The 18,965-nt window shown below is 44.7% G+C and overlaps 1 protein-coding gene across 3 annotated transcripts in view; it reads left to right on the top strand.

Moving 5' to 3' along the window:
• The window catches only part of MTM1 (myotubularin 1), a 94,775-nt gene that overhangs the window by 34,252 nt on the left and 41,558 nt on the right, over nt 1-18,965 (top strand). For all 3 annotated transcript variants that reach the window (XM_035011952.1, XM_035011941.1, XM_035011960.1), the window contains 2 exons: nt 5,585-5,695; nt 10,228-10,329. In XM_035011952.1, the coding sequence (XP_034867843.1) occupies nt 5,585-5,695; nt 10,228-10,329 (213 nt within the window). The remainder of the gene's footprint in view (nt 1-5,584; nt 5,696-10,227; nt 10,330-18,965) is intronic.

Raw genomic sequence — 18,965 nt, 5'->3', positions numbered from 1 at the left:
CTTCATTTCAAGGGAGCTGAAATAATGCTAAAAAGACTATAATAAGACCTCCTCATGTGTCTAAGTAGAACTTCAGTGGGAACATAGGATCCATACTATAGGTATTCTGTTAAAGTTCAGTCTTGAATCACCTGCAAAATGAGTGCTGTTTTCAGGTGAAAACAATATCCACTGAACCTTAGGTTCCCTTGCCCCTTATTGCCATGTTGTTCCCAACTTGCCAACCCCCAAACTTGAGGGTCTGTGGGTGACTGGGCCCTGCTATGCAAGTCACATAGATTTAATTCATTAGTTCCTTTACAAGTGCAGGCTTTCAGACCTCAGGGTCTCCCCCTGCTTGGGCAATTCTTTTTAATATCTAGTTGATTTCTCCTTCCATCCCCCACCGCATCACTGGCCAACCCTCCATGTTTTTCAGCTGACCTCCTGTCTTGCTCTGCTGAACAGTTAAAACCCCTCCTCCTGAGCTCCCAGAAACCGCCCCCCTCACTACCTGCTACTGTCTGTTTTCACCCATGCTCTCCTCCTCCTCTCATCTGAGGGGAAGGGACTGGTTGCCTTTTTTCCAAAACAAAATTCCTCTACTTGAGCCTTGTCTCCTTTCCTCTTTTACTTCCTTCAGAGCCTTAGTGCTCCTTCGGTCATTCTGCGTCTTCCATCTGTGATTTCCATTAGCTCTTTTGTCCCCACCCCGCCCTGCAGACCTGCTCAAGTCTCTGTGTCTTGGATCCCTGCTACCCCCCTCCCCGATAGTACCATCCTCTTTCTTCCCCTTCTTTACCAGACTTCATTTCATTCTTTATTCGTTGACCATTTAAGAGGCCGCCGTGTGCCGAGCACTGTGCCAGGCACTCGGATCTAGTGGTGTGCATGGCAGACATGGTCTCTCCCTCATGAAGCTTTCGTTCTGATGGGACCGACAGACACTGATCAGATAATCATGCCGGGTATATAACAGCAAGTTGTGCCGAGCGTGAGTAACCCAGGAGCAAGTGGTACAGGAGTGTAGCTGTTTGAGGAGCCTGGGAGATTGTCCTGAGAAAATGATGTTTGACCCCTGGTCTGAAGAATGAATAAGAATTACCTGGATGCTTGGCAGGGGCTGGGTGGGGAGAATCAGCTGAGGGAACAGCGAGAGGCACTGAGACCAAGGGGGAACATGAAAGGATGAGCCAGTCGTGGCTGGGTTGGGGCCAGGAGAAAGACGAGGAATGGCAGGAGGGAGAGGAGGGTGGGGCCAGATGACTAAGGCCTTGTAGTCCCTGTTCAGGATGGAGGTGTTTGGAGTTGAGCAGTGAGAAGTTTTGGACATGATTTAAGCAAAGGAATGATAGCATCAGATTGACTTTTGTCAGCGATCACCTATGCTGCTGTGTGGAGGGCAGGCTCTGGGGAAGCAACAGTCCAATCAAAGAGACCGCTATGCTTGTTCCAGTGGTCCAGAGAAGTTGGAGAAGGCTTGACAGGTTCAAGATTGATGTAAGAGGTAAATGTGCAAGATTAGATGAGGGATAACAGAGAAGGGGACGTCAAGGAGGACTCCTAGGTTTCCAGCTTTTGTAACTGGGCAGATGGAGCACCAGCCACTGAGATAGGAAGACGGAATTTGGAGAGAGAAACATCATGTGGTTCGTTCTGGACATTTTGAGTTTGAGGGGCCTTTGGAATCTCTCCCAGTTCTGTAATTCCAGCTGCCTCCTGCTTATCTGTACTTGATTAATTTATCATAACCTCCAAGCCTGTGTATCTCAAAGTGACAGTGTTAATCTTTCTCCAAAACCCCTTTCTGGGTTCTTCACATCTCTTGTCTGGGTCTAAATCGGAGTCATTGCCGATGCTTCCCCAGTGGCTCATTTTCTCCTCCTTTTGCTTCCCACCTAGGTCACTCCACTCTCGGGTTCTCCTACCCTCTCAGCTTGCCCTAAATCATTAGCTTCCAGAATCCCAAGGAATGGGCATAGTCCCTTCCTTGCTACCGCACAGTGCTCAGGACTGCCAAAGGAATCTTAAAAAAGCACCGCTCTGTCCTTGTGCTCCTCTTCTGGAAACACATTCCATGGATCCCAGTCACCCTGATCCAAAGCCCTGGGGTGCTCCCCGGGGAATTCCCCTGCCGTCCTGTTTTAAACCTGATCCACTTGTGTTTTGTTTTGTTTTTCATATATAAAATCCCCATACTTTTCCACACGTGTAGCTGATGTCACTGTTAACTTGTTTCTGGAAGGTAAATCTACATCTACTGTTATTCCATTCTGTAAGGATCATCTTTAACATTGCCATTGCACAGAACCTTCATGAGACCCAGTCAATAGGAAATTGTTCTGCCCTCCTCTGACCTCTCATCCCATCAGTCTGGACGTGGGTTTTGTCTTGCTGATGGCATTGTGGCTCTTTGGGCACATGTGTCCTATCTCCCATCAGGGCAACACTTGCATCTTATTTATCTCTGTGGTTCCTAGCGTCCAGTACGGTTTCTGCTACTCAGTATGCACTCAAGAGAGAGATGGTAAATGAATGCATCTTTTTTCGATTGTTCTGTTTACTTCTCAACTATTTTAGATCCTTAGAGGTACAGAATTTTGAGTTAGAATGGACCTTTGAGAATTCTTAAATATTTAATAATACTCAGATAGTAACAGCTCAGGTTTCTACAGAGTTAATTTTCCTATTTCTGGATCTTCCAGTTTGGCCTGCTGGGTTATCTGATCTTGAACCTGTCATTCGGGGAGAACATGGCAAGTAGCCTCATTAAACTGGGCACCTATGGTCAGGAACTGGCTGGTTCTCCTCAGTTGTCCCATTTTCTGTTTTGTGTTGGATCAGGGTAATCAGAGCCATAGAATTTCCTCTATACAAGGACAAAGAACAGTAAGATCTCATCTGTTTTGTTTACATTCTTGCTTCCATGTTGATCTTAGAGCATCAGACTTTTATTTAGTGTCTAATCTATGTGTTTTTAGGTATAAGTTTGACATTTAGGAATACACTTGGACACTCCTAAATCTCAATCCAAACAGAACAGCTTCCCTGATGGTGTGTTTTTAATAACTAGACTGTATTGAGAAGTAAACATGTTATAATATGCAGCTGTGAATGTACACAGTTACTGAGTAGTGTCTTTTTTTCCTCTAGGCATTTGGATTTTAGTCATGTGAGGTGTCTCACCCCATGGCAACAACTAAAAAAAGACCTGTATGTGGCTGCTTGCAAGATCCGCTACATTTGTAGAGCACAGTTACGTCTTCCAAATACTAAGATATTCTTTGTGATAATAATAATAAATTCCATTGTTTCCTAGCTACCGCGTGACAGGCACCATGCCAGGTGCTTAAGTCCATGATCTTTAATCATCCCTACTTTACAGGTAAATGTGGCTGAGAGGTGCAGTAACCTGTGCAAGTTATCCAGCTAATAAATGTCAAAACTCCGTTTGAACCAATTTTGTCCAATGTAAGAGCTTGCAGTCTTTTGTCTACACCATGATAACCGTGCTCTTACGCTTTCTTTAGCTTTTTATTTTGAGATAATTATGAACGCTCAAGAACTTGGAAAACTAGTGCATTACCTAGCTTCTCCAATAACTGTATTGCTTGATCAAAACCAGGAGATTTGTGGCACGATACAGTTCACTAAGACTCTGACTGTACTTGAACTTCACCAGTGTTTCATGCACTCACTTTTTCATAGGTTTCTGCATAAAATTCTGTGACATTTGATCCCATGTATAAAGTCATGGAACCACGTACTAGCAATCAAGATCTGCAACTGATGCTGCCCGTTTATAGTCACACTCTCCTTCCCCGCACCCCTGGCAACCATTTCTTTGTTCTCCATCTCTCTAATTTTGTCACTTCAAAAGTGTCATAAATGGACTCCCTGCAGTACGTGATCTTTTGAAATTGGCCTTATCTACTACTCAGCATGATGCTTTTAAGAACCTTCCGTGTCGGTGTGTGCATCCATAGTTCCCTGTTTTTTTGTAGCTGAGTAGTATTCTACGGCATGGAAGCACCCCATTCTTATACTTTTTGAATTTCTAGAATACCCATGAGCTATATTTATATTCTATAAAGAAATGCTTTGTTTTTGTATTGTACAAAGGAGAAGGATTTCAGGTAAAACTTAAACTTTATTTGTATCCCCTAAAAGGAACATCTTCTAAAGGACAAAACTTCAATGAACAGCTTTAAAATATTTTCTTTATTATCAAAGTAATCACAGCACTCAAGAAAATATTGGACTTAAACAAATTTCTGTAGGCCTCCCTATCTTTGGCCACATGAATATATATCTTACATTACTGTAATCAGTGTAGTTTGTATGCTGCTTTTTTCCACTTAAGCTTGTTTTTCCATGTACTGTAATTCTTTTTGGAGCTGCGTGCTTAGTCCGTCAAGTTGACTAACGGTCATTTTCTCCACCCTGACGACCCCCTCTGGCTCCACAGAGCATCTTCACACATGTAACTGTTCATCCTGTTGTGCAATAGCTGTAAGATAAGCCCTTAAGAATGCAGTTATGGAGGCAAAAGGGTAGGACCATTTGTCTGGCTCTTTTGATGTGTGTTCCCAGACCTTGGCTCAAATCTCAGACCTTCCCCATATTTACCAAGCAAGTTACGGAAGCTTTCAAAAGCCTTGATTGCCGTGTCAGGAAACGGGAATACTACACCAACATCCGGAATGGTTGGGAGGATAAAATCAGAAAGATGAGGCGTGCAGAGCCCCCACGGCAGCGCCTGGCATAGACGACTGACTCCGTGTGTGGCGGCTGCTGACAGCTCGTGATGACTGGTGTGACATCACGCATGCGATCCTGGCTCGCCGGCACTTGTACGGCCCCCTTGCACCCAGCACTGGGATGAGGAATGATGGAGCGGCATCGCTGTGCATCCAGGCCCTTCTCCTGAGGGAGACGCACCCAGGCCTCAGCTAGGCGCTACTTCCAGATGTTTGGTTTCTGGTGTGGGGAATATAGACCTGCGCATTCCTGGCAGACAGGGTAAAACAAGCAGTGCAGCTGCAATCTGAACCAAGCGTTGTAGAACTTCAGAGGAAGGAGTGGTCAGTTCGGTTCTGTCTACTTAGGAAGCGGAGCTTTGTTAGAGGTGACGTTTGTTGGGCCAGGGCTTAAGCCATGGGAAAACATCTGGTAGTTGGGGAAACCTAGATCAGCCTGGACAAAGGGAACACTATGCACAAAGCACAGAGACCTGACTGTAGATCGTGCTTGAGGAATGGTGAAGGTTTTCATATAGTTTGGAGTGCAGACTGGTGTGGAAGAAAAGCCTGCAGAGACCAGCTGGAAGGGACACCACGGAGCCCTTGAATTGTGTCCCTAGGAGTTTAGTCTTTATTCTGTAGGCACTGCAGAATGGCAAATGTTTGGGGATGCATTTTGGCTGCCTAACTGGCTGTTGTAATGCTTGCTCTTTTATGTGTGATCTGTATCATATTTTCGTTCATAGAAAGTGGCAAAAAGGGCCAAGGTAAAAGTGCCCTAAAGCATATGGTTTTTTAAAAGTGTTTTTATGTTTTAATGATACTGGCAGAAATACTGACTTTTGCATTTTTGTCCATTACAGGATTCTGCTCTAATACTTGATGTTCCTCTGGGTGTGATCTCCAGAATTGAAAAAATGGGAGGCGCGACAAGTAGAGGAGAAAATTCCTATGGTCTAGATATTACTTGTAAAGTAAGAGATTCAGTACTTTCTTCTGTGAAAAAAGACACATTAGTGTTGAATACTGAGTAACAGTTAATGGGGGTTTACCAAAAAAAAAAAAAAAAAAAAATCAAAGACCCTATTTCATCTAAGTCCCAAGAGTGGTTCTTTCCTTGTGATCAGGCTTCCAAAACCTCCTGGGGAAATAGTTCCTATTAAAGAGACCTGTGAGGACTCAGACCTGTCCTTCTGTCAGCTTGATTGGATAGGAAGAAAACTTTATAGAAAGAATTTTCACACTTTTTAGTTTTGCCTGAGTCTGCTCCTAGTGTCCCTTTATGTGATGTGTTACCAGCTAGACATCTTCACACCGTGAAAGGAAAGAGAAATGTGAGAGATTTTACCCTCTGTGAACAGGATGTGCCTCTAACAACCTTTGTAACTTTTGCTTAGTTTTCAGAGGTAACATTTTGCCTAACATTTTGCTTTGGCATGGTGGGTGACAGAGATTTAATGTTAATAACATTTACTCAGCTGTAATAATAACTGTTTATTGAGCATCTCTGTCGGTACAGACACATGCTAGGTGCTTTGCATTCAGTCCTCAGGGCAACCCTCTGAGATGGACAGTGGCGTCTCCATTTTATCATTACAAAGCCTTAAGCCTAAGAAGAGTTAGGTCACTGAGCTAAGATTACCCAACAAATGGCAAGGTTGGGATCCAAATACAGTGAGATGATCATTTTGCAGACAACAGGCTAAACCTTCTGGCAAGAAAACTTCCTTTCCAGGTATTAAGTGTCAGATGGTTATAATCCAAATAGAATAATAATAGAATAGAGTAATGTCCAATCCCAGAAAGAGTTCGAAGGGGCTTGGAGCTCAACTGTTCCAGTGCTTCTCACAGCTAGATCTGGGAGATGTGACCTTTGCTCAGGCACTGTGATTTCTTTTTTTCTTTTTTTTTTTTTTTTAAAGATTTATTTATTTGAGAGAGTGAGAATGAGAGAGAGTACATGAGAGGGGGGAGGGTCAGAGGGAGAAGCAGGCTCCTCGCTGAGCGGGAGCCCGATGCGGAACTCGATCCCGGGACTCCAGGATCATGACCTGAGCCGAAGGCAGTTGCTTAACCAACTGAGCCACCCAGGCGCCCAGGCACTGTGATTTCTTTCTTTCTTTTTTTTTTTTTTTTTTTAAGATTTTTTTTATTTATTTGAGAGAGAGAATGAGAGAGAGAGAGCACATGAGAGGGGGGAGGGTCAGAGGGAGAAGCAGACTCCCTGCTGAGCAGGGAGCCCGATGCGGGACTCGATCCTGGGACTCCAGGATCATGGCCTGAGCCGAAGGCAGTCGCTTAACCAACTGAGCCACCCAGGCGCCCAGCACTGTGATTTCTTAAAACTAATCTCCTATAATTGTGTTTTGGTTATGAATATGGTATGTTTGCTTTATTGTTTATAAAAGATGAAGACTAACTAGTACACTCTATCACAAACCAAATGATTGTGTGGTCATTAGGCCTGAACTGAAATTCTCCATCACTGCCCACCTTGGCTTCTTTTGGTTTTTGTTTTAATCCAACCTACCTTAAATGCCTTATGTATGATCCCAGCTACTGTCTTCACTTTGGGGCCTAGAAATACAGGGATTTACTTTTAAGGAAGTGTTTTTGCCTTTTGCATGAAAGGATCCATGGGAGTAGAGTGTTATATTACAGTACTCAAGGGAAAATTGGGTTGCTAATATTGATGACTTTGAAAGTGATTTCAGTTCTAATAGAATTTTTTAAAGTCCTGTTTGTTGCCTTGTCAATAGGAAGAATCTGTATTTAAATATCAGTCCTCCCAGAGTTAATAAGATAAAGCGCATTCTTACCCTTTGACTGTTTATTATAAAAACGGGGCTTAGGGACAACTCACCAGGCATCACTCGCAAATGTTACACATATCTAGATTTCTTGGAATTCGCGTTGAGCCCAAAGATGATGGCCTAGAACAGTGTTGTAGCTCAGCCTCTTCATTCCGTTATCTCCCTGAGAACTGCGATGTTATGAGAGTCAAGTCCCATGTTCTCAGGAACAGACCGGAAGGTGATAGAAAGGGAACCTGCTGTGGCGGGGGAGAGGTGGACTCTCCCGTCTTGCAGGTCAGCCCCAGTGTTGCCCTGGGGAGACTGGTCGTTCTAAGCCCTACGGATTTGGGCCTACCAGCACTGTGCACAGGGATTTCTGCTTTCACCCGGGGGTGTAAGTCCCAGCACAGGAGAAGGTGGCTCTGAATATGTGAATTTTTACCCCCAGGCACCACATCAGCCCCTGCTGACAACTTGGAGCCTTAAAAAAAAAAAAAAAGCCAAAGCCAAAGCCAAGCCTTAACCACTGCAAAACCTCCTCTCTCCTTCCATGCCTCACCCCTGTTTACTCGTTTTAAAGACTGTGGTATTTTGAGGTCAGCAGCGATGGGTGTTGTTTCTCTAGAGATGGGCTATAGAAATGATGTCTCCATAAATCAGCCCTTCGGTATTGTTGCACCGGGGATGTGTTTACTCGGACTCATTTATTATAGCGAGGCTTGGTGCATCGCCACGTGACCCACTTATCAGGCCGAGGGGGGCTGTGAGGCTCTTCTGCCACAAGGCTCTTTCTCAGGGGCTCTCCCCTGACGACTCAGCCTCTAAGGAGACCAGGTGGAACTTACCACTTAGGATATGCTCATATTTCTGTTGTAGATTTGGTGAGCTGCCGCCTATGAGTCATTTGCCTTTTCTGTTTCAATTTTCTTGTTGGCAAGATGAGGTAGTAATTTTTTCTGTCCTTTAATTACATCTGAATCAGATGGCAACAAGAAGTAGTTGTTGGAGTCACTGATGGATCAAAATAAATGGTTATCTAGAAATGGTCTAAGTTCTGGCCAAGTGGTTAAGAACAGTGATGTTACGGAGTTATCAGCTGACCCCAGGCTGTTAGGAGGAAAGTTCTGCACAGGTCTTTGAGCCCCACAGATCCTCGGCTATCTGGTGCTATGCTCGTGGCTCGGTTGTAAACCCTTTCGAGGCATGTCATCTCATTGAAATGATTATTCCCTTTTATTTGACTACTGCTTTGCATCATGAGCCAACAACTAATATCCCAGTTTTCTTGGAATATGTTGTGAATTGGGTTTTGGATTTTATTCAGTTCTGTGCTTTTAAAAGTGAAAGCACGGAATCCTAGAGCTGGCAAGGCCCAGTAGATGCCATCTGTATAGAGAGTGAGCAGTCTTGGGTTACTCAGTAGAGGTCTTCGGGTCTAGTTCTTTATACCGCCTCTGCTGCCAGGGGCATTCTGGGATGTCCTGTAAATGGCAAGGCCTTTGCTAGTCCTTCATGCCAGAGACTTAGGAAGCTTTAAGTGTGCTCCTGAGATACTAAATGAAAAAGCACTTTGAAAAAATGTAAAGATCGTGACATCCAAGAGGGCAGGGACCAGCTCAGCTGTCTGCCTCCTAACATTCCCCCCAGGGTCCAGCACGGGGCTCGTTTGTTCTGAATTGAATTGGTGTTTTGAGTGCTCAGCCACTCGGTCACAGCACAATGATTGATTTAGGAGACAAGCGAAACAACTCTAGCTTTGAAAGTAAGACAGAATGTTATATATTTGATAGGTAATACAACTTGATATTTAAGGGAGCTTTTTTGGTTTGGTTTTGGTGTATGAGAAGGTTTTCTTGCTTAGCAAAAAGATATGTATTGAAAGCCCCTTTTAAAATCCAGTTTCGAGCGTTAATGTTTAGTTCCTGAAAGCACAGGGGTACTTAACTGTGGTCTATGTAGAACACTGTGCAAGTCAACTTGATGGGAAGAATATGTTCCATTACTTGTATGAGAGCTTAAAGTGCCAATCATTTCCTGATTTGTTAGAATGAGACTTGAAAGGAGCATGAGGGAGAGGGAGAGAGCTTCCGTATTTTCATGACATGTTTGACAGTTTTGAGCTTACATGTGATAGCAGGTACACATTTGAAAAGTTCTGTGAAGGGGCACCTGGGTGGCTCAGATGGTTAAGCATCTGCCTTCTGCTCAGGTCATGATCTCCAGGTCCTGGGATCGAGCCCCACGTCGGGTCTGCTTCTCCCTCTCCTTCTGCCTCTCCCCTGCTTGTGCTTTCTCTGTCTCTCTCCCTCTCAAATGAATAAATAAAATCTTTAAAAAAAAAAACTGAATAAAATACTCTTTTATAGGGAAAATACTGCAGAAACCGGTTGAAGTAAAGAGACACCGTAGATGGTGTGCAAGGCAAGGTTTGATTTTTCTTGTTATAAAATGACTTTAGCTCTGTCTTCTCTTTAGCACTGGTTGCTTTGTCTTTACACTCATGACTACGATGAGAGTCTTTTGAGGTATTCTTAGCTGGATATTTCAAAATGTCACACAAAACAAAGTGGTTTTCTTAGTAATCTAGATTAACTGCCCTTTCAGGTAAGTGAATCTTCCACTCCTTTAGTTGAAGAGATTTTTTTTTGCTAAGGAATGTCACTTTATTTGAAGACTGAACTGTCACATTTCTCTGCTCCCCCCCTCCCCAGGACATGAGAAACCTGAGGTTCGCGCTGAAACAGGAAGGCCACAGCAGAAGGGATATGTTTGAGATCCTCACAAGATACGCCTTTCCCTTGGCCCACAGTCTGGTAAATTCCAGGGTTCTCCCCAGCACCTGGAGGTTCTCGGGTGTCTCCCCTTTCATTTACTCTCTAGTCTGTGCTTCCCGGCGTGCTGTGTGTGCCAGGGTGTTTATTAAAGGTGATTGAAGCATTGCCAGGAGGAGCAGGCCTCTCCTCTGCTAGTCTATGTGGGATGGCCCGCCCCAGGTGACTGAAGTGTCACCCAGGGTGGTCTGTGCTCTCCCTCCCCCAGTGTGCCCCCGGCCTTGGCTCGTCCTCCTTAAAGGCATGAGGCAGGGAGGTGGTCTGTGGGCACCTTCCTTTTGCCACCAGGCCTTGCTTACATCCTCACTCCCCTCTCCTTCTCCTCTGCTCGGCTCTAAACAGACTTGGAGGCAAGCACCTGCTAAGGGGAAAGCAAGGAAATAATTCTTAAAAAAATATGCATATATATATGCCTTTACTTTGAGTCTAGGATGAGTATGCCGCTGTGTGGACTGAAGGAGATCATTTGTAATGTAGCCCTTCTTCCTGAGGCTGTCTTTTAGGTTTTTTGGCAATAAGAGCCTGGGATTTTTTTTTTTTTTTTTTTTTTTTCTGGTGAGACAAGGTTTCTCTCTTCCCAAATTTCATCAGGAGTTGTTCCGGGCAAAGGAAATTCACAGTTGATGGAAGGGACAATTATACAAAGACTAGAGGTCTAGAGAGATTCATAAAGTACTCCTCGTGAGTCATGTGTTGATTACAGATTCAAATGTAATGCTTTTAAAACAAATGTAATGATATAGAGTTGAACACATTTTCAGCCTTTCTCAGTTTTTGATTAAATGTGTGATGTAAAACCTATTTCAGTACTAAACAATTTCTTTAATGATTAGGGCAAAAAGAGTTTTATAAGAACACATCTTTGGAATATTTATGAAAGTGAGAATGTAAGTCTAATCCACGAAAATTCAGTTAGGGAACATGTTCTATCTTGGGCTTTGCGTATCTGGCCCCAAATTATCAGAAATTTGAAGAACGGCTCACACAGTAGGTTTGAAGGAGCAGAGGGCCCAGTCCATCTCCTGTAAGATCCCCTTTCTCTGCCATCTTTTGTCTCTTTTAGGGTTTACTCCCCTAAAAAGTCAAGTATTAGACCAGCTTTCTCCAAACTACTGACCCGGGGTGCCTGGGTGGCTCAGTTGTTAAGCATCTGCCTTCGGCTCAGTTCGTGATCCCAGGGTCCTGGGATTGAGCCCCGCATCGGGCTCCCTGCTCCGCGGGAAGCCTGCTTCTCTCTCTCTCCCCCTCCCCCTGCTTGTGTTCCCTCTCTCGCTGTGTCTCTCTCTGTCAAATAAATAAATAAAATCTTAATAAAATAAACTACTGGCCCATCTCTCGCCTCCATCCACACTTCTCTTGGGACTTAGATGAAATAGGACTCAGACCTGGCCAAATCTAATGGCTCACTTCAGTCTTCATTCTGTTTGCTCTTCCCCCAGCATTCAGCAAGTCCTGGTTTGTGTGTTATTCTGCCACCTTGACTGTCCTTCCCAGTCTCCACTGCCTCTGTCTTTTCCTTCGTGGACCATCTCTGTGGTGGTCCCCCTTCAGCTGCCTTCTCATGTTACTCACTTTGCCTTGATGGTTTTGTTTCATCCCATCACATAAGCTGTCATTGCCATATGGGTGATTTCGAAATCTAGCCCCGACACTGGCCTCCAGTGAATGTAACCAGCCTAACTCTCAAACATCTTCCTCTGGAAGTCCTTGAGCATCACAAGCTTGTTGTCTCCCCCAACCTCTTCACAGCTCACCAGACCTGCTCTTCAGCCTACATGCACCTCAATGAGGAGGATCCCCAGTTGCTCAGGTTTGAGAACTTGAAGTCAAGTGTCTTATTCTCTCCGTGCCTTGCCTCCCATAGCTACATCTGTTCCAAATCCTATAGGTTCTACTTATTAGTGACTCTCACATATTTCTTCCCATTTCTACTTGGGCTTCCTATTTTAACCCATGCTTCCCAACTGGCTTCTCTTCTTTCAGTTTCTCTCCTTCCAATTTATTCTACAGAGTAATGCCAGTCGTTTTTTAATTGAACTACAATCATGTCACTATGTCCCACTCTCCACAAAAACAAAAACAAACTCAGTGACTTCCCATGGCTTATACCCTACATTCCAAGCACACAGGACTTCCCTGTGCTCCTCCAATACACATAGAACTTTCTCAGAGCAGAGTCTTTGGTTTTTCTATCCCCTTTACTTGCAGGCCCCTTGTCTCTTTAAAGCCCATCCTCCACCACCTTGCTCAGCCATAAGTCCTTCTATATACCATCTGTGTATACCCCCCCGCCCCCCGTAGGGGTTGTCTTGCCTCTCACTTGTTAGACTTTGCAGGTCCCTCTATTAGAGCACTTACCTCAGCCTGCCTTACGTAATAATTATGTAGGAATTGCCTGCCTCCTGCTATATTATGGGCTTATGAATGCGGGGAGCCGCCATTATTTCTCTCTCTCACTTCACCATAATGACTTCTGCTTGGGAGTTGTATAATGATGGCTTTTTTTATTGAACTCAGGTTTAGTAGAAAGTGAAGGAAAAATCCATTTTATGGAAACATATGGGACAAATTTCTGGATGTTGTGGATCTAGCATCAGAGCCTGGGATTCCGGGTTGCTGTCATTGGAGTAGTCCACAGAGGGGTTGATTTCTCGTCTGTGGTACTTGGCCTTAATTTTTGTACTGGCACTAGAAATCCCTACTTCTTCTTTGGGAAGTGACAAACTTGAGAAAAAATGTCAGCCGGATTACTTATACAAAGTTTTGGAAAATTACATTCCCTAAGTTTTAACCACTCAAAGTCATCTTTAAAAAAAAAAAAAAAGTTAAACCAATCACTGAAACAATACAAGATGCAGATAAGAACAGATCAGCTATTGCCATGGCTTTTGGAACATCTGTTCTTGCTATTCAAGTCAACATGTACAACTGTCTTGTAAATAAGTTTATTTCGGCGTACTGTGTTGGGTGGTGTCCGGGAACAGGGAGGGCAGATGAGGAGGAGTATGGGCTGAAGGAATGATACCTAGCCCCATTCGGGGATGTGACAGAAGTGATAGGACACATGTGTCTGGCTCCGATATGGAACAGTTACTTTCATGCTGTAAGAGAAATGCAGAGGAAGTCTACTGGGGATTCACAGGAAGAAGAGAACACGTCCAACCTACATGGGAAAGCCTGCATGAAATTTGATAGTCATTTGGGTTGAGCCTTGAAGGATGGTTATCATTTCCGTTGGAGGAAGTGGAGTTTCAGGCAGAGGCAAGATCCTGACCCTCGACACAGCAGAGGGAAAGCTGGAAGCAGTGTGAAGTGTTTATGAGGGTAGCCAGGCGCTGTTTGGTCGGAGCGTGGGCAAGAGGAGCTCTGGGCTCACGTGATGGACGGCATTGCCAGGGAAGGAGCTAATACCTGGGAAGTGGTGGAGACCTACGGAAGGTTTTGAAATAAGTGAAAGAACTGAATACAAGGTCATGAAGACTAGACAGGAGCAGAGAGCTCACGGAACCTGGGAGGGGGTGTCAGAGGCCAGGTGAGAGGTCCACAGTGCCTGACTGAGGACCCGGCGGTGCAGGTGGCCAGGGCGGGGTGGAGGACGACAAGCTTGGGCAGCAGTTTGGTGAGAGAGGACAGCGAGGAAGGCTGAATCATCCTTCCCTCTGGGGTTTGTGGCTTGAGTGATGAGGAGGGTGGGGTGCCGTTGACAGAGCAGGGAGGTCAGAAAAGGATTTTGTTTGAGGAGACAGGTAGAAGACAGGGCAAGGAGGGAGGAGTGGGGAGTTCTGTTTTGTTCATATGGCCGTTAGCATTATTGTGGCTTTTTGACAGAATCGACGGCAGCGATTTCAGGTCTGCTTCTCAGAAAAGGGTCTAGAGATGTAGATTTGAAATCGTGGTTCTTAATCTGTTTGCAGCTATGGATTCCTTTGATAATATGATACAAATTATAGTTTCTCATCCCCTGAAGAATGCACTTATGTACAAAACTTTACATAAAATGTTAGGGTTTCAGCCCCTCTGAAGCCCATCGATCCCAGGTTAGTTAAGTTAGTTACTTAAGTAACCCTGATGTATAATAGAGAAGTCCAAACAAAACCTGTGTTTCACTTGAAGCTGAGAAAGGTGAATGAATGTATTTGTGGGAGGGGAGAGGAAGCAAGAGAGAGAAGGGATCTTTCTGAAGCAGGATCCTGGGGAAGGCAGAGGGGGATGGGGCGAAAGCCCGTTTGTAGGGCAGTTTTGGAAAGGCGAAGGAACAATTATTCCTCTGAGACAGGAGGGAAAGAAAAGTTTTCAAACTGCCACATTGGGGAATGCGAGAGTGTGCCAGGAAGGGATTTCCTGGAAGCCTAATCTAAGCCTGATTGCATTGAACAATACAAAGGGCCCTACTTGAAAAATATCACTTTGTTAATATTATTGAAACTGTTAAACCAGCTGCAGATTATCTCAGTGTTTTGGGTTTTTTTTATTGTAAGCATTTGAGGTCAGAGGTAAGCATGCTGTTGTATCCATGAAATGGTGTCTGAAGGCCAAGAGAGCTGGGTTCCAAATCCAGCCATAGGGGGAACGGTGTACAAGTGGGCTTTTTGCTCTCAGACCACCCCTTTGGCTCTCTCTGGCCTCCTTCCCCATTAGCATTTTCACCACTCAGCATGTTCAAGTTGGGACTTAAACTTTGATTTGAACTTGAGCAGTTTAGCCACACAGAGTCGACCCCAGCCTATTAATTTGATTGTTCCCATATTATGTCGGCTCAGTCAGACTTGGACATTGTTCCCATAACGTTTTCTACTTCAGCCAAAGTATTTATTTTCTTGCTTTATTTTTGTTTTGCCTTACAAACACTAGAACTTGTACCAATTTCGCAAACTACCTTGTAACTCAACGCTACTTCTAGGTAAATGATACATTTTTATAAGAAACGTGATAATGCTGGGGCGCCTGGGTGACTCATCAGTGGGTTAAGCATCTGACTCTTGGTTTTGGCTCACGTCCTGATGTCAGGGTCCTGGGATCAAGCCCCGCATTGGGCTCTGCACTCAGCAAGGAGTCTACTTGAGATTCTCTTTCCCTTTCCCTCTGCCCCCACTCCCGCCTCAAAAAAAAAAATAAATCTTGAAAAAAAGAAATGTGACAATGCTTCTGACGTAATTATTTAAAGGCAAGAATAAAAATTGTGTAAATCTGAATAGAGCCTGATAGTGCTATTGAAGAGAGTAATTAATTGTTGGGGTGGTTCGTTCAATGCCAGAGTTCTTCTTTCATTGATTTCCTTTATTGTTTGCTCATTTTTCACCCAAGTGGGATAACCAGAGAGAATATAAATTTTAGATGAGTGTTTAACTGTTAATCCCAATGTATTATTGAGTCATGAAATCCATTTACTAGGTTGCAGCCAGCATTTTTAAATGGACTAGAAGAGAAAATAGTAAGAGCATAATACGTAATACGTACCATGGGTACATATGGTTTTGTTAAACATTTGCTTCAGGGGTGTGTGTGTGTGTGTGTGTGTACAGAGAGGTGGTCATGGTGCAAAGTGTATGGTTTTCTGTTAATCATGATCTAGAAAGCTTGAAAAACAATCTTTTATTTATTTATTTATTTTTAAAAGATTTTATTTACTTATTTATTTATTTGAGAGAGAGAGAGAGAGAGAAACAGCATGAGAGGGAAGAGGGTCAGAGGGAGAAGCAGGCTCCCCACTGAGCCGGGAGCCCGATGCGGGACTCGATCCCAGGACTCCGGGACCACGACCTGAGCCGAGGGCAGTCGCTTAACTGACTGAGCCACCCAGGCGCCCGAAAAACAATCTTTTAGATAAAGGTAGAATATATAGAATAAAATGGGTTTCGAGTTAATTTAGGCATAAGTAAAGTCACTTACATCTGTCTTTACAGCTATAGGCATGCATGGACTTTCCTGAATTTTGTTTAAGAGAAGGGCTTGAGTTTTGACAAAAGTCATGGAGTGGAGCCTCACATAAGGAGGTGGAGAGCTGGAAGGAGTGGAGCCTGGGACGCGGTTGCCAGGCTCGTGGCAGCCACGGGTGAGGGAGAGTCAGAGAGAGGACTTGTTTACGCAGCCTTGCTGGTGTGTGCTCAGTCGCTTACCTGCTTGGCAGCTTTGGAAGCCACATAATATTTACGTGCTCCAGCGTTCTCATCTGTAATGGGGATAATAACCCTCTCTGCCCCAGAGAGTTTTTGTGAGGATTAAACGTAAACTGTTTACAAGTGCCTGGCACGCAGTAAGTGCCCTTTGAATGTCAGCTGTGCAGTCGCGTGCCATTTTCCCAGCAGGTGCAAAGAAGCAGGTTTCCCAGGATGATTGCCCTAACACACTTTTTTTCCCCCAGAATATTAATAAAGTGATTGTGATAATATGTGAGACACTTTAAGTCCCTTAAAAGAAAGGTGTTATGTGGATAAGGTTACTATCCTTATTAACAAACCATTGGTTGTACTTGGATAAAGGATTAGTTGAAAGTCTTAAATTTCAGTGTGTTAAATCCAGAAAGCATCTTAACTAGAAATGTGAAATAGGGGCAGCAGTGATCGTCTTCGGAAAAGGTTTCCCACTGTTTTTTCTGTCCATCTTTTGACCCCATGCAGGCCTCCCGCTTCCAATGTAGCGCGGCTCATTCGGGCGTGTGTACCTCTGTGCTCTGTGCTTTCCTACGCCGTTCTGGATTAAGCTCTTGGGCATCACAGTGTTTTCTGCCTCTTGGTACTCTGAACTCATTAACACTCGTGTAGTTGCAAAGGTTTTTGGTGTTTTGTTTGCTTTGGTAAACTTGACCTTCATGTGGGTGGTAGGACTAGGCACAGGAGAGAAGACTCTGCCTATGCTTTTGAGAGAGAGAAACAGCTGGGTTTCAGGGCCTTTTCTGGGGAGGCCAGCAGCCTTCCACGGACTGATGGTGTGGTACTTCCTACCATGGGCAGCACGGGGGGAGCAAGGTGTTAGAAATGGCCGCACCTTTCAGGAGAGGGTCCAGCTGCATTTGTAGGTGTTTGTTACTTCTGCCTTTGCTTCTCAGAGTCTTTGCCACTTGTCCATACGGCTTGAACACTGTGTCATTTCTACCTTGTGTCCACTCTGGCTCAAGTCCAGTTGTACTTGCTTGTAAAAATGATTGCACAAAAATTACCAAAGCGGGTGATGGGGGTGCACATCTTTTTCAATCGCTCAAATGAGAGTTGTAAATGATCCTGTGAATAGGCAATTGACAACAAGGGCACTTTCCCTGGGCCTTCATTTTTCAGTCCAGAATTGGGGACATTTTTATAAATTGCTTTGAGATTTTAAAAATCTCAGACTAAAATTTAGTGGACTCCTACTTCCTAGGCTGACCACAGGATAGATAAAAGCAAACAGCTCAAATTCAGAAGGCAGTTGAAATGAGAAGCAGTACTGTGTGTACACACACACACACACACACACACACACACACATATCTGCTTTTCAGCCTAGATGTGGCTTTGGGACGAAGCAGGTCTCAGTTCTCCATTTTCTCCTTGGCTAGGACTCTTTCTTGGACAAGCAGTAAATGTGGCCAACTGAGGGTCTCATCACACTTCCTGCCACCTCCAGGACTTGGCCCTTGGTCTCTTTCAGTCTCTCTCTTCTCCCTGCTCCCCATCTCCTGGAACCATGCTCCCAGCAGGACTGGCCCCACATGGCCATCCGTGTTCAGAAGCCCAGTGTTCACTGCCTGCCTGCACGTGCTTGGCGGCCGCTCCCTTCAGAGCTCATCCCACTTATCGCCCTCCCACACCAGGGGAGCTATGCTTTTGAATGTGACTCAAGACCCTGCAAGTGCTCAAGCCACCTCTCCTTTCACAGGTTTTTTAAACTACTGAGTAGCCACGAGAGCATGTTTGTAAAACACATGTGAAGTATGAGGAAGTCTGATACCTGCAGCGTCCCTCTGGCTCCCAGGATGTCGTGTCTTTGACTTCATCCACCACGGGGCTCTTCAGCTGGGCCTGCTCTGCTGAGTTCTTACTTGCTGGCTCAAGGTGCCTGGTTTCCCAGGATGTTTTGTGATTCTTGCTTCTGAACTCCTCTTCCTCGGACCTTTACGGGAATACTCAGAGGCCAGGATTGAAGGCAGTTTGATGTTTCCTTCTGCCAGGCATCTTAGGGCACTCCTGGTGTGGGTCAATTACAAATTAGATTCCCTGCTTGATGTTTTCCGGACCATCCCAAGTTTTATGAGCTTGGGCTACACGTTGCTTCAGAGCTGCCTTGTGGCTACGAATTCCTGGTGGGAGACAGCAGTGGAGACTTTTTTCTCCCTCGATCAACACCAATAACCTGGACAGGTAACTTCCTTCGAGTCTCAGGGGGTTACTTCCTGTTTGTCCTTACCCTGAGGTTGTAGCACTTGGGAGGCCAACCTCTATTGAAGGCGGTTTCCAGTCTGATGCCCGTCTTGGCATCTTGGGTGAGCCTGGGCCTTTATGTCCTCTATCTCCTAAACTCCCAATAGGCCATGAGAATCCATTCTGTGAGCGCCCGGAGGTAAAAGCAGCACTTTCCTCTTGCTCTCTACATTCCTGTTTGTGGTTAGTGTTTAGCTTCTGAGTATTTGTTCCTCCCTAGCTAGC

This window comes from Mirounga leonina, unplaced genomic scaffold, assembly GCF_011800145.1.
Source record: "Mirounga leonina isolate KUSES-001 unplaced genomic scaffold, KU_Mleo_1.0 Mir_101799, whole genome shotgun sequence".
NCBI classification, from domain to species: Eukaryota; Metazoa; Chordata; class Mammalia; order Carnivora; family Phocidae; genus Mirounga; species Mirounga leonina.
This window is presented reverse-complemented; position numbering and strand designations above follow the sequence as displayed.